At 67.0% G+C, this 24,173-nt stretch overlaps 5 protein-coding genes across 5 annotated transcripts; 3 read left to right on the plus strand and 2 right to left on the minus strand.

Moving 5' to 3' along the window:
* Positions 1–1,218: 1,218 nt before the first annotated feature.
* On the minus strand, positions 1,219–7,306 carry EMIHUDRAFT_461296 (hypothetical protein; the record flags this gene model as incomplete). Its single annotated transcript, XM_005770397.1, has 5 exons — positions 5,799–7,306; positions 5,636–5,714; positions 3,601–4,857; positions 3,352–3,522; positions 1,219–3,091 (listed from the first exon to the last, which is right to left on the minus strand). The coding sequence occupies exons 1-5, from the start codon at positions 7,150–7,152 to the stop codon at positions 1,219–1,221; spliced, it is 4,734 nt and encodes a 1,577-aa protein (XP_005770454.1). The 5' UTR covers positions 7,153–7,306.
* Positions 7,307–11,188: 3,882 nt separating this feature from the next.
* Positions 11,189–13,121, minus strand: EMIHUDRAFT_196055 (hypothetical protein; the record flags this gene model as incomplete). The annotated part of the gene is made up of 5 exons (XM_005770398.1): positions 11,189–11,251; positions 11,411–11,582; positions 11,994–12,062; positions 12,176–13,023; positions 13,104–13,121. 5 exons carry the CDS (start codon positions 13,119–13,121, stop codon positions 11,189–11,191), a joined length of 1,170 nt encoding a protein of 389 aa, XP_005770455.1.
* An 850-nt stretch (positions 13,122–13,971) lies between these two features.
* On the plus strand, positions 13,972–14,896 carry EMIHUDRAFT_461298 (hypothetical protein). Its single transcript, XM_005770399.1, has 2 exons — positions 13,972–14,573; positions 14,654–14,896. Exons 1-2 carry the CDS (start codon positions 14,064–14,066, stop codon positions 14,819–14,821), a joined length of 678 nt encoding a protein of 225 aa, XP_005770456.1. The 5' UTR covers positions 13,972–14,063; the 3' UTR covers positions 14,822–14,896.
* Positions 14,897–17,717: 2,821 nt separating this feature from the next.
* EMIHUDRAFT_196058 (hypothetical protein) lies at positions 17,718–19,397 on the plus strand (the record flags this gene model as incomplete). Its single annotated transcript, XM_005770400.1, has 2 exons — positions 17,718–19,220; positions 19,302–19,397. The coding sequence occupies 2 exons, from the start codon at positions 17,718–17,720 to the stop codon at positions 19,395–19,397; spliced, it is 1,599 nt and encodes a 532-aa protein (XP_005770457.1).
* Positions 19,398–20,946: 1,549 nt separating this feature from the next.
* EMIHUDRAFT_196059 (hypothetical protein) lies at positions 20,947–22,818 on the plus strand (the record flags this gene model as incomplete). Its single annotated transcript, XM_005770401.1, has 3 exons — positions 20,947–21,574; positions 21,641–22,587; positions 22,690–22,818. The coding sequence occupies 3 exons, from the start codon at positions 20,947–20,949 to the stop codon at positions 22,816–22,818; spliced, it is 1,704 nt and encodes a 567-aa protein (XP_005770458.1).
* Between the last annotated feature and the right edge of the window lie 1,355 nt (positions 22,819–24,173).

The following is a 24,173-nucleotide window of genomic DNA, read 5'->3' on the forward strand; positions in this document are numbered from 1 at the left end:
AAGAGCTGCATGCCACCGAAGGCGCTGTCGAGGTTCGCCGAGCGCGGCGAAATCGCTAAAATCTGAGGATTGAGGATTCAGACTTCGCTTTAGTGGGCCAAAGTGAGTTTATGGATGTGTGAGAACGATGCGCGACACGAGGAGTCACGCGGACCGACTCGTCGGTGACTCTGCTGCACGCCGTTTCAGAATTTTTCTCAGCGTGAGCGAGACGTGGAAGAGTGCCACCGTCGGGTAGGACAGGTCGGCCCGGAGCAGCGGAGTAGCCGTCGTGGTCGCGGCGAGCAGCGCCGGCCACTCCGGCGCCGCGTCGGCAATGTGGGAGCATGTCCACCGCCACTTCGCGGTCGCAGCGCTGTTGTCGCCCGAAACGCCGCATATCCCTCTGGCGGGCCAAAGATCGACTCGCATGTCGATTTTGACTCGACGGCGGCATGGAGGCATCACGTCTCCATGCCGCCGTCAAGTCGGAGCCAGTCTACAGCGACCACAGCGCTCACCGCAGGGATATGGCTAGCTTTTCAGTATTCAGAGTCAAGTTGCTTGCGCGAAATCCCACATTTTGGTGGATTTTGGGCGCTGTGGCCCCAAAGAACGCCCTACCGAGGGTGTGGGGGGGGCGCACTCTTCGTACTTCGACTTGGGCTATTATCTGCCACACCGGGAGGGCGGCCGCGGCGGTCGGTGGCACAGGCGACAAGTCTTCAAGGCACACAAGGGGTGAGGTGTTTTTCGCGCAGCTGGGCCCCAAGACGACAGCGCCCCCCTTCCCGGGTGCGCGGTGAGCTGCCGTGGGCGTGCTGCGCGTCGGGGAACGCCGGGAGTTGGCAGAGGTGTTGCTCGTAGCTTCAGCTAGCCCCAGAAGAAGCCAGGTTTCCCACAGCGGCGCCGCGCGTGTGCCGCTGCGGGCGTGCGAGCGGGTTGTGCCAGCGCGTCGCTCGCACGGACCGCGGCTGATAACCCTGTATTGTGAAACGCCGAGGGCGGCACACAAGGCACACAGTAGCACAACCGAGCCACGTGGCCGCTCTCATCCCTCCTTCCGGGCTGGAAGGTGCTCACTACCCGTGGCCCGACGCGAGTCGCAAGCGGCGACGGTCTTCGGCGGCGGCGTCTCCAGTGTCGCGTCGCGGCGAGCGGAGACCCAGGCGCGCCGGCGCCGTAGCCCCACGCTGCGAGGGGGCGGTCGATTTACGCTCAAGACACATGTATAGGTCTCTACTCGTCGCGGCGCGACAACTCCTCCACGCACGCCGCCCGCACCTCTGCCGACACCACCACCGCACCCTTAGCCACCGCCTCGGCCTTGGCCTCAGGGAGCCCCCAGGCCTTCTTCTTCTTCTTCCCCGCAGCCCGCTGCGCAGGTACGACAGCCAGCGGCATGGCGAACCCGGCGTGAAGGATGAGGTGCGACGGGATGCGCACCCGCCCTCCCGCCGCGCCCTCCTCAAAAGGAGTCATCCAGTTGCTCACGCCAGGGACCTTGTTGTAGTACCAGGCGTCGATGACGAGGCTCCCCTTCTCTAGCTGAATCGCCTTGCCGTCTCCGCCCTCAAGCTCCTCGAGCTCCACGTCCGCGTCGAGCCGGTACGCCGGCCCTAGCGCCCGCGCGTAGTAGACCTCGTCCGCCGTTGCAAAGGCAATGTTATCGCCCGCCACCAACCCGCTCACCACCCCGTCGGTCCGCGCCTCGAGCTGCAGCTGCGCGTCCTCCTCGATGAGCTCCTCCGACGCCCCGTCCTTGCTCACTAGCTCACACAGTTTCCAGTCGTTGTCGCGCCCAAAGGCTGCGGCGTGCACGCAGTCGTCGTGCGGCTGATAGCGCGTCGCGATCGGCCGCGCCAGGGCCCGGCGGCAGCCGTCGCAAAGGCACCCGAGCCGCCGCGCGGCAATGACGTACTTCCCGTCCTTCTGCAGGTCGGGGTCGGCCCGGAAGTTGTTGTGGCCGAGCGTGGCTTTGATCCTCGAGTCCTCGCCCTCCTCCGCGTCGGCAGCCAGCGCGGCGGTCATCTCCTTGATGGCGGGCGCGTCACGAATGTCGTGCTCCTCGTAGGTGCGCACGTGCCGCGCGGCGGTGTTCGACTTCTCGCGCCGCTTGGAGTTCATCCCGGCCGGCTTGAGGTCGCCAAAACCCTCACGCGCGCGCTTCGCGCACGCATCTGCGAAGCTGACAGCCTCTCCCTCCCTTGCGTCAGACGAGGCGACGACCGACTCGTCCCCCTCCATGAAGTCCGACCGCATCATCTCGCCGGTGAGCCAGTTCTTAAACACGCCCCCGTGCCCGTCCGCCTCGTCCTTGCCGTGCCCCGTGACCTCCAGCATCTGGTCGATGGTCACACGCTTCCCTTTCGCCCGCAGGTCAGCGACTAGCACGCAGAGCAGGTACATGGCTTTGCTGCACTTGTACTGTTTAGCGCACCCGTCCGTCTTGAGCCACACAGTGCCCCCGTCTAGTAGCACATTCGCTTGCAGCAGCTCATCCAGCATGACACGCATGTTGTGCGTCGTCACTTTGGCCTCTTGCGCCTTGTAGTCAGAGCAGTGGTAGTAGATCTGCTTCTCTAGCACACCGAGCGAGTCGAGCTCCTTGCCCCGCTCCTCAGGCGACATGGAGGCGAGCCCGGCCAGCACCGGGTCGTCCGCCGGGATCGTCGCCTTGAACCCCTCAGCCACAGCCACCTCGATAGTGATAGCGGTATTGACCCAATGCTCAGTCTGAATCTGCGTCCTGCGCAGGCGGTTGAGTTTCTCCGAGTAGTCCATGATCAGCGAGAGGTCACCTTTCCGAATGGCCGCCCTGTCTTTGCGCACCATCCAGGTCCACTTTGCCATCTGGTTGTGAAAGCAGAAGTATTGCAGTTTCTCTCGGTACTGCTGCATGAATTCGCCGATAGGCACGGTCTTCTCGACCAGCATCAGCTTCGACGTCTTCTTGCGGTCGCCAGTGGTCTCGTCGACGTACGACGTCTCCACCTCACGTGTCTCATACACCTGGTGTGTGACGCGGTAGGCGGTCGCCGACGTGTCCTCCTCGCGCGGGCTCGTCTTCATCTTGGACACCCCGCAGTGCTTGCAGCGGCCGAGTATGCACCTGAGAGAGAGCGCTTACTGTAACGTGTAGCGCTACCGTAGCGGGGTTGGTTTTTTTGCCGGTGGCAGGTGCCCCTCGAGCAAATGTGTCGGAGAGTATCCGCCTAGAGTGTTTCTACTCATAATAATGTTCGAAGCGATTCGGGTGTGTGGTTTTGGATTTTTAGCGTAAAAACAACAGCTTGGGTCCATCTTCTCTGGCTACAGGCTGTGACAGCGAGAATAGAGTGAGCCACGACCGAAATTGCATCTACGGCGCACGTCAGGCTCGCCGAGCCCGTCGCGTCGCATGGCTGGCACAGCGAGGCAGCGACGGCGTCCTTGGGCGCGGCGTGGTCGTACGCGGCCGTGTAGCCGGCGCCGTGCCGCTTGGCGAGCGACGCGCGCGCCCGGTTCAGGGCCTGGTGCTGGAGCCGGAACTCGATGCAGTACCTAGGAGAAGCACGCAGAAGATTCACGCACGGGCAGGCACGTGGCAGCGCGGCGCGGTGCGCGCGCCGGCAGCCGCACATGTCCAAGTGGCGCTTGGTCATGCGCCGCAGCTCGCGTGGCCTCAGCTTCCGGAAGGCAGCCTCGCCAATGATGACGGTCGGGTTGGCCTTTTTGAAGTCGAGGTACACGTCCGTCAGCGAGACCTCGCTCAACAGCTTGGGCACGAAGATGTCCTCGCCCTGGTCGTCCTTGAATTTCAGCACGTCGGACTTGATGGGCGAGCGCTTGATCGAGGGGTGCGCCACGTAGAACTCGAGCACCATGCGCTTCACCTCGTCACTGTGCCGGTGGCCGAGCAGCGTCCGCGTTGCAAGCCAATACGCCCGCAGCTCGGGGTCATCCAGCTTGCGCCGCCGCTCGAGGGCCGCAACGAGGCGGCGGTGCGTGGTGGACGGCGACATGCCGAGCAGCTCAGCGATCTCGCGCACGCGCGACACCTTGGCGACCGGCACCTCGCCGCCGTCCGCCTTCGCCTTCTTCGCGTGTCGGCCGCGCTGCAGCGCCTCGCCCTCCTCCTCCTGCGCCAGAAAGACGAGCAGTGTGTCGACCGCCTGATGCTCATCGTTCGACAGCGACCCGCGCGACCGCTTCCCGTCCGTCGCGAAGATGCCCGCGAGTGACTTGCGCACGCGCCCGAGCAGCTCCTCAGCCAAAGAGACGTCGGACTGCGTTCGCAGGCCGACGGAGGCCGCCGCCTCCGGGTACCTCTTCACGACGGCGTCGAGCACGACGCCCGCCTGGTACGGATCGGCCGGCAAAGAATCGGCGGTCTTGGATACCGCTCGCTGCGAAGCCCGCACGGTCGCCGCGTCGCCTCGCGCCTGGCCGTCGGAGCGCACGCGAAAGGCTTCGTTGCGTTGCTCGATGCTGACCGGTTCGAGCGGCCCAGACTTCGGCAACAGCGCCTCCCGCGCTCGCGCCAGCTCCGCCGTCTTGGCCGCGTGCGCCAGCGACGCCGCCGCCGCCGCCTCAGTCTTCGCCGCCAGTTGCGCCTTCAGCGCGATCACTTCCGCCTGCAGCGCCGCGTTGAGCCGCGACCCGTCGCTGTCGCACGCGCCGCCGCCGCTCCGCCCGCCGCCGCCGCCGCCCGCTGCCGGCCCGCGCTTCGCCCGGCCGCCGGCCGGATCCTTGTCCGGTGCCGTCTCGGCCGGCCGCTTGCTTCCCGCCGCCGCGACCGCCTCCGCCGCCGCCGCGGCCATCTTGGCGGACTGCTTCTCGATCTTGGCTCGCTCTCGCCTCTCGCGCGCCGCCGCCGCCTTCTTCTGCTTCTGATACCTGTCCGGGTCGTTCCCGGACAACGTCTTCCCGGACAACGTCGACATCGCGACCATCGTTGGTCGCTAACTGCACCTGCCGAGGCTCTGTCTTGGCCGGCAAAATCGTGTTTCTTTTTCGGTCCTTCGTAACCGGAAAAGGGGACGTAGCTGCCTCTGCCGGCCCCAGGGCAACCGGCCCTCAAGAGTGGCGGGCGCCGGGCTTCCTTCACCACCGAGGGCAAGCTCTCCAGCGCCGCGCCGGTGCCATGAGCCGCGATGTGGACCGTTCGTGGGCAGCCGTACAGGTACGCGGGCCCTCGCGCGTACCATCTGAAGTAGTGAGGGGGCACACCAGCCGCTGCTCGGCGTCCCCCCGACGCGCCCAGGCCCCTCGCCTGGGTGGTGAAGGAAGGCCAGGCTTGCACTCGTGCCGAGCCTGAGACCCACGCGCGCCTCTTCACGCTTTTTAGTGTTTTGGTGGCTTTTCACACCTACCACTCATTACGTTCACAGCACTCGGGGGGACCGACCCTGCATGGTCGGGCCGGCTCGCTGTGTCCCAGGGGACCCACTCAAAGGGCTGGGGGCGCAGGGAGCCAGGAGGAGGGCCCTGGGGGCGCTACTCGCTCGTTTGTCGCCTCCCTCACTTAGGTGGCCCCAGGTGGACGTAAAACACGTCGGGTCAAGGCACAAGGGCACGACCGATATTTTTGCTTGCAAAAACGCAACATTTTCTTCGCGGGCGGGGCTCCGCCCCGCACCCCGCCGGGGCTCCGCCGCCCCGGACCCTAGCTGACCGAGGGGAGGGGGGGTCAGCTGCCGCTGGCTCGGGACCGCTGAGCGACAGGGGAGTGAGGTACCCCCCCCCACCTCCACCTGGTCAGACCGTCGACCAAGAGGGGGGTCAACGTCATGACCCACCACGACCCGACGAGCCGCCGTCGCTCCCCGCCCGCCCACGGGCGAGTGTATCCGCCGCGGCGACCACGTGCGGCCATCCGCGCAGCATCACGGGGCGGCAGTCGATCATGGGCGAGGTCGCCTTTGGCACAGCGTTCTCGAAGGCGCGACGCTCGTCCGCCGCCACCTCGACGTCGTCGCGCGTCAGCTTGCGCAGCACGTCGAGCAGCAGGTCCGGAGGCAGGAGGGCGAGGCCGCCCGCGCCCGTGCCGCGCCGCGCGTGCAGCAGCAGCAGCCACACCACCTCGCGGAAGGCCCGTGGGAAGAAGCCGTGCACGCTCGGGCTCCAGCGCCGCCACTCGTACAGCCGGCGCGGGAAGGAGGGGTCGCGCCCAATCTCGAGCGGCGACGCTTGGAGCGCGCCGGTGGCGTAACGGGCGAGGCGCACCGCCATCGCCTCGCGAGCGCTCGCTAGCGCCACCTCGATGTCCAAGCCGCCACGCGATGGCATGGGGCGCTTGGCCCATGGCGCGTCGCTGCCAGTAGGCGCGCCGCCCAGCAGATCGACGGGCAGCGCCGCATACGCCGACGTGCTGAGCAGCTGGAGCGGTGTGTTGCCGCTCGCGGAGCGCGCGCTCAGGCTCGCGCCCGCGTCGACCAGCGCGAGGGCGGTCTCCTCGAACGAGGCGGCGCACGCGGCGTGCAGCGCCGTCCGGCCGTCGGGCATGCTCGCATGTGGGTCGGCGTGCGCGCCGAGCAGCGCGCCGACGCACGCGACGTGGCCATTCTTGGCGGCAAGCGCCAGCGCGGTCTCGCCCGTACGCCGGCGCGCGTCGGGACGCGCGCCGGCCGCGAGCAACGCGCGGCATTGGCGCTCGTCGCCCGCCTCGGCCACGTCCGGCAGCAGCGCCGTCTTCAGATCGCCTTCTCGCGTGGGCAGGAGCGTGTCGGGCTCGCCGCTCACGAATTGAAGCACGACGTTCTCGACCTGCGCACGCGTCATCGACGCCACCTGCTCACGGCTGCTGAAGCCCTGGCGCTCGAACTCGGCCACCAGCGCCGAAATCAGCATGTCGGCGACCGAACCGCCCGCTGCTGGCGCCGCCGGCGCGGCTGTGGGTTGGGCAGAGGGCCCGGCGGGTGCGGTGGGTGTGGCTGCTGCGGGCGCGTCAAGTGTGGTTGTGGCGGCGGGCGCGGCTCCAGGAACGGAGGCAACTGCGTCCAATCCGTGAGTGGAAGCAGCTGATGCGCCCGCCGACGGCACCACCGAGGTCGGCGCAGCAACGGGCGCAGCAGAATGCGATGCGGCTGAGAGCGTGTCGGTGGAGGCCTCTGGCGCTCCAGATGGTGCAACATCCTTGGCTGGCGGGACGCGGAAGAGATTGGTGAACGCGGCGCCGAGGCGCTTCAGCATCTGCTCGTGGCGTGACTGCCTCGTCCGCCACGCCCTGCTTCTGCGCGACACCGTCGGGTTTTGCAGCAACCCTCCAGGAGAATGGCGATGAGATGAACCGCCAAGACCACGAGAATCGCCGGTCCAGGTCCGATGGACACAGGCCGCTGGACGCAGCACCCCAAATCGGCTTTTTTAAGCGGGCCGAAAATTCTTTTGCCGGCTCGACCCGCTGCCGGGGTAGTGCCGGCCACACCATGCTCCTCCTCTCGCAGCCCGACGACGTCACTGACGCGGACGGTCTGTGCGTCGCCGGCGACGGCCTGCGTGCCTCGCTCCTCGCGCGGCCGCTGGAGCAGTCGTGGTGCTCCGCTGCCAGTGATGCAGCCAGCCAGCTGGCGGCCGACCCGAATATGTGCGCCGCTGCGAGCCTCTCCACGCTCCGCGCGCTGCGGGTACCTACCGGCACGCTGGTCGTGCTGCGCTGTCTCGGCGGGCCCAGTCGACCCGCTCACCTGCATGCATTGCCTCGCGGCGCTGGCGAGGCGCCGAGGTGGCTGTCTGGGCTGTGCGAGGGCGTCGAGCTGGACCACGCCGAGGACGGTGTGCTCTACCTCTCCCCACTGCTCTGGCGCAACCTTGGCGGCGGCGGCGGCGGCCATCCGATGCCGCCGCTGGCGGTGCTCGTGCGGCGCGGGAGTGCGGACACCTCCCTGCCTCCTGTCGCTCGGAGAGCCGTCGTGCAGCCGGTGGCGTCGCCCACGCCGCAGCAGTACGGCTGGCCGCCGCCGCGCGCTCCCGCCGCCGCCGGTGCCGCCGCTGCCGCCGTACTTCGCCGCCACTTTCGCCAGCCGAGGCTCCTCTGCTCTCCTCTGCTCTGCAGACCCTCTGCAGACGCGTCGTCTCGCGGCCGCCTCCTCACGCCGGCGGCGCGGCGCTGTAGGATCGTCTGCGCGGGAGACGTCTTCGCGGTGCCGACCGGGGCGGGCAGGCGCGGAGGCGGTGCGTCGGGCGGCGGCGACGAGTCCAGCGACTCGAGCAGCGACGACGAGGCTGCTCGCACCCCGGCGCGCGCCTGCCCGCACCAGGGCCTGCGAGAAGAGGGCGAGAAGAGGCCTGCCGCCGCTCTGCCGTTGCAGAGGTTGGACTTGCGCGGCCGCAGGCGATCCTCTTCCTGGTCCTCGAGCTGGACGGGGGCGAAGAGGGCGGCGGGGGCGGCGAGGGCGGCGGGGGCGGCGAGGCAGGGGCGGGCGGACAGCGCAGCGGCGCCCTGCTCGTCGTGCGCGGCGAGACGGCCCTCGTGCAAGAGGCGGGGAGTGCGTCCGTCGCGCCGCCGGCGGGGCTGCTCCGCTTCGTGGCGAGAGCGCCGGCGCTGCCGCAGCACGAGGGGGAGGGCGCCGCGGAGCTGCGCCGCTGCCTCGCCCTCTCGCGGTGGCGGGAGGGGCCGGCGGCGGCGGCGGTGCTGCTTTGCGGGGGCGCAGGCAGCGGCAAGCGGCGCCTTGCCGAGCAGTGGTGTGACGAGGCGGGCTTGGCCCTGGTGCAGCGCTCCGTCGGCTCGCTGCCCGGCTTGCCCATGCACGCCGCGGAGAGCGAGGCGACGGCGACGCGGACCTTGCTCGCCCTCGTCTCCGAGGCGGCGGCGCAGGCGGGCGACACCTGCAAGCGTGCTGCTCCTCCGCCTAGGTGTGATCTGGAGTCTCTTGAGTGACAGCAGGCTGCGACATCGACGACCGTGCTGCTCCTCCGCCGGCTCGACCTGCTGCCGGCAGAGGCCGCCGCCGCCGCCGCTTGGGCCCGCGCGATCAGGGCAATGCTGCAGCACGCGCACGCGCCGGCAGGCGGCGGCGGCGGTGGCGGTGGCGGCGGCGGCGGCGGCGGCGGCGGCGGCGTGGTCGTCGTTTGCTCGTGCCGCAATCTCGAGCAGGTGCTTTCACTCACCTGAGGCATCATGTATTGTGCAGATCTGATCAAGCAACTTCGAGCAGGTCCCTCCGCCGGTGCGCGCTTCTTTCCACGTCGTCGCGCGAGCCGCCGCGCCCGGCTCTCTGCCTCCCGCCCTGAGGCTGGCGGGGCTCACGGCTGCGCTGCGGGCGCACGGCGCGCTGCGTGGCAGCGAGCGCACCGGCGCCACGGCCGCCACCGCCACCAGCAACGGATTGGCCACCGCGGGAAACGGCAAGGTGGCGGCGGTGGCGGCGGCGGCGGTGGCCGCGGCGCCGTCGCCAGCGTCTCTCCCTCACCCGATGGAATGCGCGGCGGCGGCGGCGGCGGCAGCTGCGGCGGCGGAGGAGGAGGAGTCGGCCGCGAGTCGGGAGCGCGAGCTGCTCGCCGCTGCGGCCGCGGCGGTGGCCGCCGAGCCGCGGCTTACTCCCCGCGATTGGGCGCTGGTTTGCGGTGAGGCGCAGCTGCTTGCGCCTGCGGGCGCCGCCCTTGGCGCTGCGGAGCTGCGCGAGGCCCTGCGGAGGCGGCTGGCGCGGGAGGGCGACGAGCTCGGGTCGCCAGAGGTTGCGAACGTGCAGTGGGACGACGTGGGCGGGCAGGAGGAGGCGAAGCGCGCCATCCTCGAGACGATCCAGCTGCCGCTGTCCGCGCCGCACCTCTTCGGCGCCGGGCTGCGGCTCCGCTCGGGGGCGCGGGGCTTCTGGCTCTCCGCCCCGCCCGCCCGCCTCCGCTTCACACGCTGCGTGCCTGCGAGTAGGTGCTGCTGCACGGCCCTCCCGGCACGGGCAAGACGCTCCTCGCAAAGGCGGTCGCGTCGCAGTGCGGCCTCCGCTTCCTCTCCGTCAAGGCGGCCTCCTCTTCCGCCTCCTCTTCCGCCCGACACTGCGACTCTCTGCCTCCCCTCGACCCTCCGAACCCCCCCCCTTCCCCCTTCCCCCTTTTCCCACCCGCCCGCACACACCCCTCGTGTCGCAGGGGCCGGAGCTCATCTCGTCGTACGTCGGCGAGAGCGAGCGGCGCGTGCGCGAGCTCTTCTCTCGCGCCGCCGCCGCCGCGCCCTGCGTCCTCTTCTTCGACGAGATCGACGCGCTCGCGCCCGCGCGCGGCGCGGCGGCGGACGCCGGCGGCGTGATGGACCGCATCGTCTCTCAGCTCATGGCGGAGCTCGACGGCGTCCACGCGCGGCGCCACCTCTTCGTGCTCGGTGCCACCAACCGGCCAGACCTGCTCGAGCCGGCACTCCTCTGGCCGTGGGCCGCATCTCCTCCCGAGAGGGTCTGAGACGACCCGAGCCTGCCCGAGAACAGGCGCTCCTCCGGCCGGGCCGGCTCGACGTGCTGGTGCGCGTCGGCCCGCCCTCCACCCCGGCCGAGCAGGCGCAGGTCCTCGCCGCCCTGACGCGCAAGTTCGACCTCTCGCCCGACGTCTCCCTGTCCGACGTCGCCGCCCGCTGCCCCATCGGCCTCTCCGGCGCCGACTACTACGCGCTCTGCGCCGACGCGATGGTGCGCGCCATTCAGGAGGGCCTCCCGGAGGCGCAGGCGGTGGCGGCACAGGACGGCGCCGACGGCAGCGGCAGCGAGAGCGACGACGGCAGCGAGGACGACGAGGCGGACGGGGGCCAGGCGGCGGGCGCGGAGGGGCAAGCGGTCATGCAGGCCGAGTCGGTGCCGCCGCCAGTGGTGGCGGCGCGTCACTTTGACGCGGCGGTGCGGAGCTTGTTGGGCAGCCGCGAGGCGCGACCACGAAACAGCGTGGACGACATGGCTCGACTGCTTCAGGAGGAGATGGCGACACAGAGCTGCTGAGTGTGGAGGATGTGTGAGATCTGAGATGTGCGCCGCAACGGCCGTAAGTGCGCGTAAAAATCTTCGACCGAGAGGGTTGCACATTGAGTTTCTCCGCGCGCTATGCGCACTGCTGAGAGTGCTGTACTGATTTTACGCTGTGTACGAAACTCTACTGTACGTAGTACGACCGAGCCAATTCAGGGACGCAGGGGACGCTGCGGCCTGCGCGCGGTACGCGCGTCGGCGGCCGCATCCACGATTTCTCGTCCATGTAACGAGAAGGACAGGCGGGTACCGCAAACCAGCGACGGGCGCGCGGGGCTCTCTCAGAAAGTGGCCCACGATGGCTCCTCCTCCGCCGCCGCCGGCTGGTCTGCGGGCGGCGCCTCCTCCGTGCCGGCCGCGATGCTCGCAGGCGGCGAGGTGGGCTTCTCGCTGTCCGTCCACGTGAGCGCCACGCGCAGCTCCTTGCCGCCGCCCCGCGCCTGCAGCGGCCGCCACGGCGCGGCCCCGATGGCGCCGCAAGCCGCGTCCGGCTCGAGCGGCACCGTCGCCCTCCCCACGAGGGAGTGCGGCGCCCAGCGGCGGCGGCGCCAAAAGGAGAGCTCGAGGCTCTGCAGGCTGTGCGCCTCGAAGGAGAGGTCGGCGCATGCCCACGCGTGTACCGGCCGCAGCGCCTCCTTGTCCGTGCAGACCTGGTCCGCGCAGACCACCCCGCTCCTGCGCGTGCAACGCGTGCACGGGGTGAGTGGCGCGGCGCCGGGGCGCAGGGCAGGCAGGCGGGCGCGGCGTGCTTGCGGCGGCCGCTCGCGCCGGCCGAAGCGAGGAAGTAGACTGGCCTCCGCTCTCCGCCGCTCGCAAAGAGGCATCGCGCCTCGACAGCGGCGAGCGAGGCGGTGCCGCACCTTCCCCGCGTGAGCGCGACGCCCGCGCCGCCGCACCGCGCCAGCAGCGCCGCCGCCGTCGGCCGCGCCGTTGCGCTGCGGGTGAGAGCGGCGCGCAGCAGCGAGACGAGACCCTCTCTCTGCCCTCCGACGGATGGGAGCGGGCCGAGCGCCTGCTCACACCGCCTCCTGTCAAGGAACGGCCGCGGCCGTGCGCCGCCCTCTCGCAGCGAGCGCCTCGTCGGACAGCTGCTTCGCCGGCTCAAAGCCGAGACAGCCCAGCCGCTCCTCGCCCGCCGTGCCGAAGAGGCTGCGCCTGCGGCGGAGGGGCCGCAGGAGGGCGACGGTGGGAGTCTGGCGGCGCGGGCGGAGGCGGCGGAAGAGGGCAATGCGGCGAGGGCAATGCGGCGCCCGAGCAGCAGCGCGTACAGCAGCACTCCGACGGCCCACACGTCAGCCGGCGTGAAGACGGGCTCGCCAGCTCTGAGGTCATACATCTCGGGCGGGCGGTACTGCGGCGTCGAGGTGCGGTGGATCCGCTCCTCGGCTTCAGACAGCTCCGGCGGACTCGTGACGCCGTCGACGTAGCGGAAGGGTGCGTCCCGGACGGAGCCAAAGTCGCACAGCTTCCAGCCGGTCGCCGAGAGGAGCAGGTTCTCGGGCTTGACGTCGCAGTGCGCCCAGCCGTGCGCGTGCAGGTGCGCGAGCCCGCCGCACACCTGAGTGAAGATGGCGAGGACGCCATCGCCATCGAGCGGGCGCGCCCACGCGCGGCGGCCGACGAGGTACTCGGCGAGGGAGCCCTCCGGACAGAGCTCGAAGAGGAGCAGGAGCTCCTCGCCGGGCCCGACAAAGCTGGGCCGCCGCACGCTACCCACAGTCGCGAGGAGGTGCGGGTGAGGCGGCAGGTCGGCCATCACCGTCGCCTCGAGCAGGCAAGCGTCAGCGTCCGCCTCTGGCAGGCCGCCGAGCCGCACGCGCTTGACGGCGAGGCGGCTGGTACTGCCGTCCGGCAGCCGCTCCGTGGCCGCAAACACGTCCGAGAAGGAGCCCTCGCCGACTTTGCTGCCGAGTAGGACGGTGCCGCCACCGCTGCCCTCGCACTTTTCGCTGCGAGCGGTGAAGGCCGCGCGGAGGTGCCAGCGAGCGGCGTTGAAGCAGTCGGAGATCATTGGCGCGGGAGAGGCAGACGATTGGATGACGTAGAGCTCCCTCTCACGACACTGGGCACGGGAAAAGCGCCACACTGGCACTAACACAGGTACACAACCGGGAGCCTCGGTCGCAGGAGAGGGTGGACGGCGGTCGGAAGACAGCGTCGGAAGACAGCGTCTAAAAAGAAAAAAACTCCGCTCACAGTAAACCGATCCACCATCGCACGCGCCCCACACCTTCCTCTCGCCAACACATTGGCCCCGCTCTCGCTCTAAACAATGCGTGTCGCGATCCACATCACCACCGGCTCGCGGCAGGTATGAGCACAGCCACAGGAGCGTGGTAAACCGAACCCCCCGCTCCCTACCAGATTGGTTGGACGCGAACCCGGAAGCGAAGCGATCCCGCGCCGAACTCTCGTGGCTTCCCACGTCATGGATACAGTCATGGCACCGATTTATCGTCCGTTGCATTTCCCGTTTGCGAGCCAACGCGTTCTCGAGACGCGCGAGAGAGAGATTTTTAGCAATACCAAACAACTCTAACACTCACACGTCATTTGGGGCCTGGAGCCCTGTTCACGCGCGCGCGAGACGTGCAGACAGGGTTGCCAGGTGAGAGCGAATGGCGCGGTTCACGCCTCGCACAACAGAGAGAGAGATGCGCTCTGCATGGTGGGACATAAAAGAGAGCGAGTATTTGGGCGAGTAGGTAGGATCGATTGTTGTTGTTTGTAGGTAGGCCGTGCGGTCGACGCTGCCGCGCGCGACTTTGCGCGCGAGGCGGCGCAGCTTGAGAACGGCGGTGGGCGAGAAGCCGCCGCCGAACGTCTCGTGGAGCAGCAGGTTGAAGTTGTTGCGCTTTGTTTTGAGACGCGTGTACACGCATCCGAGCCCGCGCCGAGCGCGCGCATGCCATCCTGGTCGCACCCGTCCTTCTCTCGCGATAAGTCCCCTTGGCGGGCGACTTTGAGCGAGCCGATGCTCAGCGGCGCGATTTCGTAACGCGATGCGCTCAGAGCATGGGGGGTAACCAGTTTCGCACGCCCCGCGAGGTCTCTTGGGCCCCGGGCCCGCGGGCCGACGCGCCGTCTTGCCGGCACTTGGAGCACTTGGAGTGCAGTTATCAACCTCACATTTTGACGGCCTCGCTCGGGCGTTCCATGCTCGCGGCCGTCTCCTCGCACGCTGTGGCGGCGACCGCGACGGCCGGCGCGTGGACCGCCGAGCAGTCAATCTACCGCACCAGGGCTTGGATCGACACTGCGGTCGTCCGGCTAGGCCTCTGCCCGTACGCGGCCAAGCCGTTTCACGGCGACCGCATCCGGTATGCGGTGAGCGACTGCACCAGCGACGAGGCGCTCGTCGCCTCCTTCTTCGAGGAGGGACTGCTGCTGCTCGACTCGCCCGAGGAGGAGCTCGCCACGACGATGCTGATCGCTCCAAAGTATGAGGGCGGGATCGGCGAGTTCTACTCGCTGTACGAGTGGCTCACCGACCTGCTCGAGAGCGAGGAGGAGGAGGTGCTCGCGAACGGAGTCCAGCCCGCCTTCTTCCACCCGGCCTGGTCGTTTGACGGACTGCCGGCCGACTCCCCCATCCACTTTGAGAAGCGTGCGCCCTGCCCCGTCATCAACCTGCTGCGCCGCTCCACCCTCGACCGGACGGTGGAGGCGCGCTGCCTGCGCTCTTCGCTCTCGGCCGCCGCCCCTGCCCACCGCGCCGACATCCCGCCCCGCGTGCGCCCGCGCAGGAGGGCTTACGGCGAGGCGTCATCGTCAACCAGCAGATCTCGGAGCACAACGCGGCGGCGCTGCAGGCGGAGGGCACGCCCGCGCTGAGCAGGCTCTTTGACGACCTCGGCGCGCTACAGCTTCACACGGCCGCGGACGAGGGTGGCGCCGACAGCGGTCCGAGATGAACTCACCATCGACGATCGATATTCTCGTGTACAAGTCGGTGCGTGTTTTCTGAGTCATCTTCTACGTTCTAGACCAAAACGCAAAGAGGTCACACCCTCGTGTAAAATGTGTGGATTGTGTGGTCCCTCGGAGCTTCCGCAAGTTCCCTCGGCTTGTTCCGGTCTTACTGCGTTAGAGTAGTCGCCCCCAAAAAAGGTAAAAAGAGTCCATTCGGCATGTTGTGCGAGTATATGGGCCAAAAGCGTCGAAAATGTCCCAAAAAAGCGTGTCTCGAGTTTGTGGCAGCCCCACAGCCGGCGCGCGCTGCCACGAAGCACCGCTCGCGTGTCGGCCGCACTCCCTGGCACCCAGTGAGTGCGGCCGACCGACCAGACCGAGTAGGCTCGACGCCGCGCTCGCTGTGGGGCTGCCACAAAGTCGCCGCCGAGCGTGCCACCGACGGCGTCCCGGCGGAGGTGATGGAGTGTGAGACCTGAGGCTGCGGAGGGGACGCCTGAGGTACCGGCCCGTGCACAGCGACTCAGCCGGCGACCGCCACGGGCTCAGACGAGACTTGTCGACGCGTTCCGGCTCAGCTTCACCGTGGTCATTGGGCGTCTGTCGACGTCAGGACCACCCATACAGCTCGCGGGTTTGAGGTCGCAAGAGCCAAGATGGTGGCGTTTGGACATCCCAATCATCACACAAGACAGCCTGTAGGTGGTGGCGGGACGGCGCAGTGTCTGCGGCACTCGGCAGTAGGCACCCGCGGCACGGCCCCGCTGTCGGCTCTCGCGGGCTGCGGAACCGGCCCCAGAACGGGACGGTCCGGGCAAGTGTGGCAGCTCCTGCGCTAGTATGGGCACCCTCTATCATAGCACTACTGATCCTGGTCATTAGAGCTGCCAGGGATAGCGTCAGGAGCCGGTAGGAGTCAAAACCTCTCATATTTGAGACATCGTGGCCCATATACTCGCACAACGAGCCATTCTTGACTTGAGTAATGTAGATGCAGATGTAGATGTGGGGAGGCGGCCACTCTGCCTTGTACTCTCTCTCTCTCTCTCTCTCTCTCTCTCTCTCTCTCTCTCTCTCTCTCTCTCTCTCTCTCTCTCTCTCTCTCACTCTCTCTCTCTCTCACTCTCTCTCTCTCTCTCTCACTCTCTCTCTCACTCTATGAAGACTCTATCTCTCTCTCGAGGTCTCGTGCGTGCCGAGAGCTAACCCCCTCAGAGCAACAATAAGCGACTGTACCACGGAGCACAGAGCGCAGCAGACAGGACGGCGGCGACGGCGGACATGGCAGAGACGAGTGTGAAACAAAGGGCGGCGGGGATGGAGGGCGGTAGCGACAGGGATGGTGACGGTGGCGAGGGAGAGGAAGGGGGTCCATTTAACACCAGACAGCGAGAGGGGCAGGGAGGAAAGGGGGAGAGAGGAAGCCAACGGCGATGCCACCAGCAGCAAGGGACACGATGAACAGGTAGACAACGGCCAAGGCGATGGCGAGGACGAGGAGACACGGGACGATGGCAGGCGAGACGAGGAGGACGGAGGCGAGGGAAGAGGCAGCGCCGCAGTCGATGATAGTGTCTGACAGAGACCCGTCGCGCTGGGAGGGACACTATCTTGGAGCGCTCTACATCAAGACTGCGAAAGAAGCGCTTCGCGCCGTCGCCATCGGCGCCACCGCCTCCCACATATTCTCGGCCGGGTTGTACCGCTCGACTGAGCTGAGGAAGCCGTTGTTGGTGCCGCCCACAGCGTAGAGCTTGCCGTCGAGCACCGCCGCGGCGGGAGCAAGCCGCACCGTTGCCATCGGCGCCACCGCCTCCCACCCGTTCGTCACCGGGTCGTACCGCTCGACTGAGCTGAGGAAGCCGTTGTTGGTGCCACCCACAGCGTAGAGCTTGCCGTCGAGCACCGCCACGGCGGGAGCAAGCCGCGCCGTTGCCATCGGTGCCACCTCCTCCCACCCGTTCGTCGCCGGGTCGTACCGCTCGACCGAGCTGAGGCTGCCGTCGTTGCCGGTTCCGCTCACAGCGTACAGCTTGCCGTCGAGCACCGCGACAGCGTGAGCCATCCGCGCCGACGGCAGCGGCGCCACCGCCTCCCACGAATTGGCAGCCGGATCGTACCGCTCGACCGAGCTGAGGAAGGTGTCGTCGTTGCAGCCTCCCACAGCATACAGCTTGCCGTCGAGCACCGCCATGGCGTGAAAGTTCCGAGCCTCCGCCATCGGCGCCACTTCCTCCCACGCGTTCGTAGCCAGGTCGTACCGCTCCACCGAGCTGGAAGTTGCACCGTCCTCCTCACTCTGGCCGCCCACCGCGTAGAGCTTGCCATCGAGTACCGCCATGCGCGCCCTCGGGCGCCCCGACGGCATCGGCGCCACAGCCTCCTCCTCCCACTCACTCGTTGACGGGTCGTACCGCTCCAGCGAGTTGACAAGCTCGCCATCGTTGCGGCCGCCGATCACGACCAAGCGCGGCCTCTCGCGCTTCTTCAGCGTCTCCTTCCAGCCGCGGCGCCACGCGCGGCACGTCCCCTTGACGGCGTGATCCTTGGTCGGCAGCTGGGCGAGGATGTGCGGGGCGAGGTCCGGCGAGAGGAGGACCTCGGAGAGCACCCACTCGGGCTGCTCCACGAGCCGTGCGACGTGCTCCTCCGCCACGCGCATCGCGGCGGCGCTCCAGAGGGGCGCCTGCTCGTCGATGAAGGCGACGAGCTGCTCTGGCGAGAGGCCAGACAGGCGGGCGCCGATGCGGTGCGAGGGCATAGACACATTCTCGGCGCGAGTTCAGTTGCGTGGTGCGGTTTTTCTTTTTCAGGCGTCCGGCGTTTGTTTCTTTTTGGTGGCCAGCCGAGGCGCCGAGTTTTCTCAGCGAAAGTCACGCCTGAGGGCGGCGTGAGGCGATGTGGGCCCTGACCTTGACGTCGGCCGCGCCGACGCCGCTCTCCTCGTCCGTGCCGATCTACGGCCAGTACGAGATCACCCTCGCCGGTCCGTCCGAGGCCACCGTGGCGAATCCCTTCGAGGTCGAGCTCAGCGCGACGTTCACGCACACAGAGCCGCCGACGGGCACTCCGATCGTCGTGGGCGGCTTCTACGACGGCGGCGGCACGTACCGCGTGCGCTTCTCGCCGTCGGCGGAGGGCGAGTGGAAGTACACGACGGCGAGCAGCGCGGCGGCGCTCGACGGCAGCGGCGGCGAATTCCACGTGGTGAAGAAGGCGGCGGGCGACCGCGGGCCGGTGTTCTCGAAGGGCTCCGGGCTGTACTATTCCGACTTCACGCCGCACGTGAGCGTCGGCACGACGTGCTACCAGTGGGCTTCGAAGGGCTTCGACATGCAGGCGCAGACGCTCGAGACGCTGAAGGCGTCGCCGTTCAACAAGATCCGCATGACGACGTTCCCGAAGTGGTACATCTTCAACCGCGCGAATCCCGTCGAGACGGGCGCGCCGTACGCGATCTCGCCGGGCTCGGCGGCGGCGAACGCGAGCGCGTGGACGTGCGTCGGCGAGCACTGCCCGTCGCTCTCCGGCAGCTTCGACCTGAAGCGGTTCAACGTGTCGTTCTGGCAGAATTACGACCGGCTGGTCGGCGCGCTGAAGAAGCAGGGCGTGATCGCCGACATCATCCTCTTCCACCCGTACGATGGCGGCCACTGGGGCTTCGACTGCATGGGGGGCACCGACGCCGAGAAGTACGACACGGCGCTCGACAAGTTCTACCTCAGGTACGCCATCGCGCGCCTCGCCTCGTACTCGAACGTGTGGTGGAGCATGGCGAACGAGTGGAGCTTCAACAAGTGCAAAGGACGCGGCGTCAACGAGTCGGCGAAGTCGCCTCACCCGTCGCCGAGCCCGGTGTGGGACGAGCTCTTCGAGACGCTCGCGGCCGCCGACCCGTACGGCCGCCAGGCGTCGATCCACAACGGCAACCTGCTGTACAACCACTCGCGGCCGTGGATCTCTCACGTCTCACTGCAAGGAATGGAGGAGACCACGCCGGCGATCCGTCAGAAGTACGGCAAGCCGACGCTCTGGGACGAGGTGCGCTACGAGGGCAACATCACGAGCTCGTTTGGGTCGCTGAGCGCCGCCGAGGAGGCCGATCGGTTCTGGTGGGGCGCCGCGCTCGGCGTCCACGTCGGGCACTCGGAGACCGTGCTACGCGCAGCCGTCAAGGACGACGATGCGCAGCCGCTGTGGTGGGCCAAGGGCGGCACGCTCGTCGGCGAGTCGCCACCGCGGATCGCCTTCTTCAAGCAGCTGTGGGCGTCGACCGGCGCCGACTTTGGCGCGCTCACGCCGGCGCACGCGAGCTACGGCCAGGCGGGCGACCCGGTGTCCGACACGCTCACGGGCGACAGCGTGCAGCTCGTCAAGTTCCGCCGCCAAGGCACGTGGAACGTGGCGCTGCCCGGCGGCGGCGGCGGCGGCCGCGCGTGGAAGGCGGTCAGCGTCGACTACTGGGGCATGACGACGACTGAGCTGCCGCTGCCGACGTCGGGCGCGACTGTCGCCGTCGACGTGCACACGCTGCCGTTCACGCTGCTCTTCACCAAGTCGGCGGCCACCGCCGCGTGAGCCGCGTCGCAGCCGTCTCTCCTCAGCTACCTCAAGCTCTTGGACGTCTATCCACCTCCCTCCAGCGCCGCCTCGATCGCGCCGCTCACCTGCGCGACGGCGCGCCAAGCTGTGAACAGGCGCGTGCTCTCGTCGCTCGAGACACTCTCGCTGTGAACGGCGTCTCTTCACAGCTCAAGCTGTGAACAGGCACGTGCTCTTGTCGCTGGAGACATTCTCGCTGACGGCGAGATATTGCCGACAATCACGTGCACCCTGAGGAAGGAGGTGGGCGCACCGAATCTGCTTGCGGCCGCGTCGCCACCGCCGCCTCCGTCACCGACGAGACGCTTTGTCATATGGCTTCGCGTACGCGGACTACAACCTGACCTTCTGCTCCTCGACTTTGCACCTGGTACGCCAGCATGCAGAGCACATTGCTCTCCGGCCCTCTCGGGCAGCTCTCCTGCTTTCTCCTAGCCTCCAAGCACCTGCCTGCTTCGAAGAGGCCAGCAGCCCCGGCGACTTTTACACGTCCACGCAGCGCACGCAAGCTGGCGGCGATCGCGTCGATCAGCTCCCTGGGGAGGTTGAGCAGGACGAGCGGCGGTGGAGGAGAGGGCGTGTGGCGGAGAGTCCATCGATGGCCCGGGGCCTTCGCGGCCGTGCGGTGTGAAAAGACAAAGAAAAAGACGGGGTTCGCCCGGAATAGCGGGCAAAGAGAAAGAGAGACCTAAAGACAGTTTCTTTTCAGGCCCAGACCCCAGTGTGCTGCACGTGCACCATACACGTGAGAGAGAGGGCCTAGAGAACACAACCCCCTCTCTCTTTTCTCCCGTGGTGTACCTGTGTTAGTGCCAGTGCGCGCCAGTCTCGTGCCCAATGCTTGGAGGATTTTCTTTTCGTCTCACTATATTCAGTCACGTGTCTCCTTCCGTTCTCCGATGCAAAGTGCTGCACGTGTCCTTGGTCGACCAATATGGCCAAAACATCGCGGTCCTGGTTTGCCGCGATCCTTTTCGCAGTCACCGCTGTTCCGCATTTTGCTGCGGGCTCGCTCTCTACGGGTGATGTCATGGCACAGATTCAGGCTGCCGCCGTCGCTACTTTTGCAGCAGCGCCGCTGTCGACCACTACGTGTGGCCCGGGGCAAGCTGGCGAGGAGGGCGACTGCCGCCGCTGCCCAGTCGGAACGTGGAGCGATGCAGTCGGCTTGGCATCACGAGCAGACTGCACTCCTTGCCCGAGCGGATCCTTCTCTGACGTATTGGGTGCGATCAGCAACGACACTTGCACGCTTTGTCGCACGGGCATGTTCTCCAAGGAAGGCGCTGGCTACTGCGAGTTTTGCCCCGCCGGCTCTTCCTCTGAGCCGGGAGCCTCGGAATGCACGCCGTGTGGCCCCGGCCGAGCCGGCGAGGAGGGTGTCTGCCGCCGCTGCCCTGTCGGAACCTGGAGCGACGCAGTCGGTCTGACGTCGCGAGCAGACTGCTCTCCTTGCCCGAGCGGATCCTTCTCGGGCGTGCTCGGAGCGACGAGCGGCGACACTTGCTCCCCGTGTCGCGCTGGCATGTTCTCCAACGAAGGCGCCGGCTTCTGCGAGGCGTGCCCGATAGGCCTCTCGTCTGTCACAGGAGCCTCGGAGTGTACGCCGTGTGGCCCGGGGCAAGCTGGCGAGGAGGGCGACTGCCGCCGCTGCCCAGTCGGAACGTGGAGCGATGCAGTCGGCTTGGCATCACGAGCAGACTGCACTCCTTGCCCGAGCGGATCCTTCTCTGACGTATTGGGTGCGATCAGCAACGACACTTGCACGCTTTGCCGCACGGGCATGTTCTCCAAGGAAGGCGCTGGCTACTGCGAGTTTTGCCCCGCCGGCTCTTCCTCTGAGCCGGGAGCCTCGGAATGCACGCCGTGTGGCCCCGGCCGAGCCGGCGAGGAGGGTGTCTGCCGCCGCTGCCCTGTCGGAACCTGGAGCGACGCAGTTAGCCTGACGTCGCGAGCAGACTGCTCTCCTTGCCCGAGCGGATCCTTCTCGGGCGTGCTCGGAGCGACCAGCTCTTCCATCTGCACCCCCTGCCCTGCTGGCTCATTTGCCGAAGATCGCGGCGCCGGCTTCTGCGAGGCGTGTCCTGCGGGTTCGTGGTCCTTTGGTGGCGCCTCGCAGTGCACCGACCTGCTGCTGCCGTGCGCTGCCATCGGTGCCACACTTTAGGTCCCACCTCTCACCGGTCCCGCATCGAGTCTGCCGCGCTCCCCTGTAGTAGGCGCGTTGCTCGCCGCTGGGATCTGCTGGTTCGCACGGCGGGCGCAGCGGCATCGGCGACTCGCACTCGCTGCCGCAGTAAGGGAGCGCGACGAGGAGAGACATCGCGTGCGGGCGGCGATCCACGACGCCTCTTCGCTGCGATACCCCTTCTGCGTGATGCCCTTCTCCGCATTCGTCGCCTTTGGCCAACTGGTCCCCTTCGAGGAGGCGCGTGACAAGAAAGTGCTCACTTGCTGCGACACGTGGGACGCGGCGGCGCGCTTCGCCGCCAACCACCCTCTCATCTTCCTCTCGCACCAGTGGCTGTCGTACGTCTCGCCCGACCCGGACAACGCCCACTTTGAGCACATGGTTGGGGCAGTGAAGGCTCTGGCTGCGGAGCGATGCTTCGACGCCACCGACTGCTACATCTGGTGCGACTATCACTCAATCCCTCAGTGTAACGAGGCGACCAAGGCGCTGGCTGTCAGCTCCATTGCACTCTTCGCCGCCTGCACTTCCCACTTCGTGGCGTGTGTGCCCGAGACGCCACACGTCGACACGACTCTTCTTTGCAACCAGGACACCTACTTGAGTCGGGGGTGGTGTCGCCTGGAGCAGTGGGCCTTTATGCTCGCTAACGGCACCGATGCGATGTTCTTCTGCGGCGCCGACTCAGGCGGTGGGCTGCAGCGCATTGAAGACGTCTCCTCCTGGATCGAGAAGAGCATCATGGTTTTCTGTGGGGCGTTCACGAACGATGGCGACAAGGCGTTGCTCGTCGGCGTCGTGCTAGGCCTCTACGGCCTAGCGTATGTCTCCAAGCTGCAGCGGGCCAAGTCGGCCAAGAGCGCCGACGTGCTGTGGGACCAGCTGCAGAAGCATAAGGCGGCCATCTTCCCAGTCCAATTGTTTGGCGACCTCGTCGAGCTTCTCGAGACGGAACTGGCCGATGCAATGGCACAGGTGAGCGGTGAGAGAAGGCGCCAAAGCCACGCCCGGGGGTCGTTGGCCAAGAGCTCAGCTAGCAAGAGCAGCCGCACGACCAGGGCCGCGAGCCGTCTCAAGGCAAGCACGACGGAGTTTGATCTGTTCGACCGCCAGGGCTTCGAGGAGGTGCTGCAGGCGAGCGACCGGCTGTACAAGCAAGCCATGGAATCGCTCGGCAACCGAGCGGGGTCCTATCCAATACCGTAGCATGAGATGTGGGAGATACGCATGTTGGCAGCATCTTGGCATGGAGTCCATGTCACTGTGCATCACGCATGTGCATGTGCATGCGCACGTGCATGCATGTGCGTACTTTTAGCTCTCTCTCTCTGCATGTACACTGGTCGAGTGAGAGGTTGGCCGTGCGTACGAATTCCGGACGTGGGTGTCGTGTTCACTAGCTCCGAGTAGAGGGGGTGTTCTGGCAGTAGATGGGTGCGCCCTCTGTACGGGATTCACAGACCTTGCTTGTTAAGAAAAGAAAAAATTTGCCGCCCGCCCCTCTTGTGAAGGCCCTTGTGATCAACCACGAAGAAATAACCGTGTCTACCTCGCCTCGATCGATATCGTTGTTCTGGCCGGGGTGCAGTGGCAAACAGGCTGCAAACTCTCCCACTGAAGTGTCTGAACGAGGTCACCTCTGAGCTCTGTGAAGCGTCTGTGCGGAGAACAGAGAGAAGTAGAGTTACTGACAACTGAGTGTGTCCTCTCTCGCGCTCTTTCTAAATAAATAAATAAATAAAAACGGACACCTCTCTACTGTGAGATGGGTAAAAAGGAACAGGTCCCCGCCCGTGCGATCTTTGTGCAGGGTTCTTGGTGGGTGTGGTCGGCGACTAGCCGGGGTCGTCCTCCCGATGGGGGACTAGCACTAGCCGTCTTCCACATTGGGTCTACCCTGCTCTCGTCTGCGCTAGTTTCTGTTTCGTCATCACCGGTGTCCCTCCTCTTCGTTCTCCTCTTCTTGTATGCTTTGTACATCGCGTCGATTCCTTTTCGAATGAGCACCACCCTGAAGCCCGCCCCCAGCAGCTGTGAACCGCTCCCTTTAAGTCGAACGAAGGAGCATCATCAGTCTCACCCACTTCGCTCGCTGCCCACTGTCTCCGCTCCCTCCCGCTTGAGCCGCCGTCGCGGCCCTCGTTCGTCCCACTGGCTGTATTGGCCCGTCCCTGCGTTGCCTCATGCCTGCGTTATCCCCTATATCCCTGCTGCGAGTGCGTGCTGGTGGTGTGGTGCGTGTGGTGCTGGTGGTCCTCGCGCTCTAGAGGCTCGCGCTCTCTCTCTCGTCACGCGTGTTTTTTTCGTTTACATGCATGCACCCTTTTCTCTTAACTCTACAACCTGCACAAACGTGTGTCGTTAACGCTCGCAGCAGTCTGAGACACGCGCTACTGCCTGTGTCGCACGCACACGCGGACTCGAGCACGCGGACTCTCTCAAGCAAGGCATCCCCTGTCACAGGACACCGGTCGGGACACGCTCCAGACACAACCCGCGGCAGACAACACGGTGCGACCCCAGTACGAGCACCCGGCGACAGAGCAGCCCGCATCGACACC

This window comes from Emiliania huxleyi, assembly GCF_000372725.1.
Source record: "Emiliania huxleyi CCMP1516 unplaced genomic scaffold EMIHUscaffold_4, whole genome shotgun sequence".
Lineage (NCBI taxonomy): Eukaryota > Haptophyta > Isochrysidales > Noelaerhabdaceae > Emiliania > Emiliania huxleyi.

Bases quoted from the DNA above. Each gene is read 5' to 3' on its own strand.
- EMIHUDRAFT_461298 (XM_005770399.1), top strand. From the start codon at position 14,064: ATGCTCGCGGCCGTCTCCTCGCACGCTGTGGCGGCGACCGCGACGGCC. The intron at 14,574-14,653 runs GCGCGCTGCCTG...GCGCCCGCGCAG, and splicing joins CCCTCGACCGGACGGTGGAG to GAGGGCTTACGGCGAGGCGT.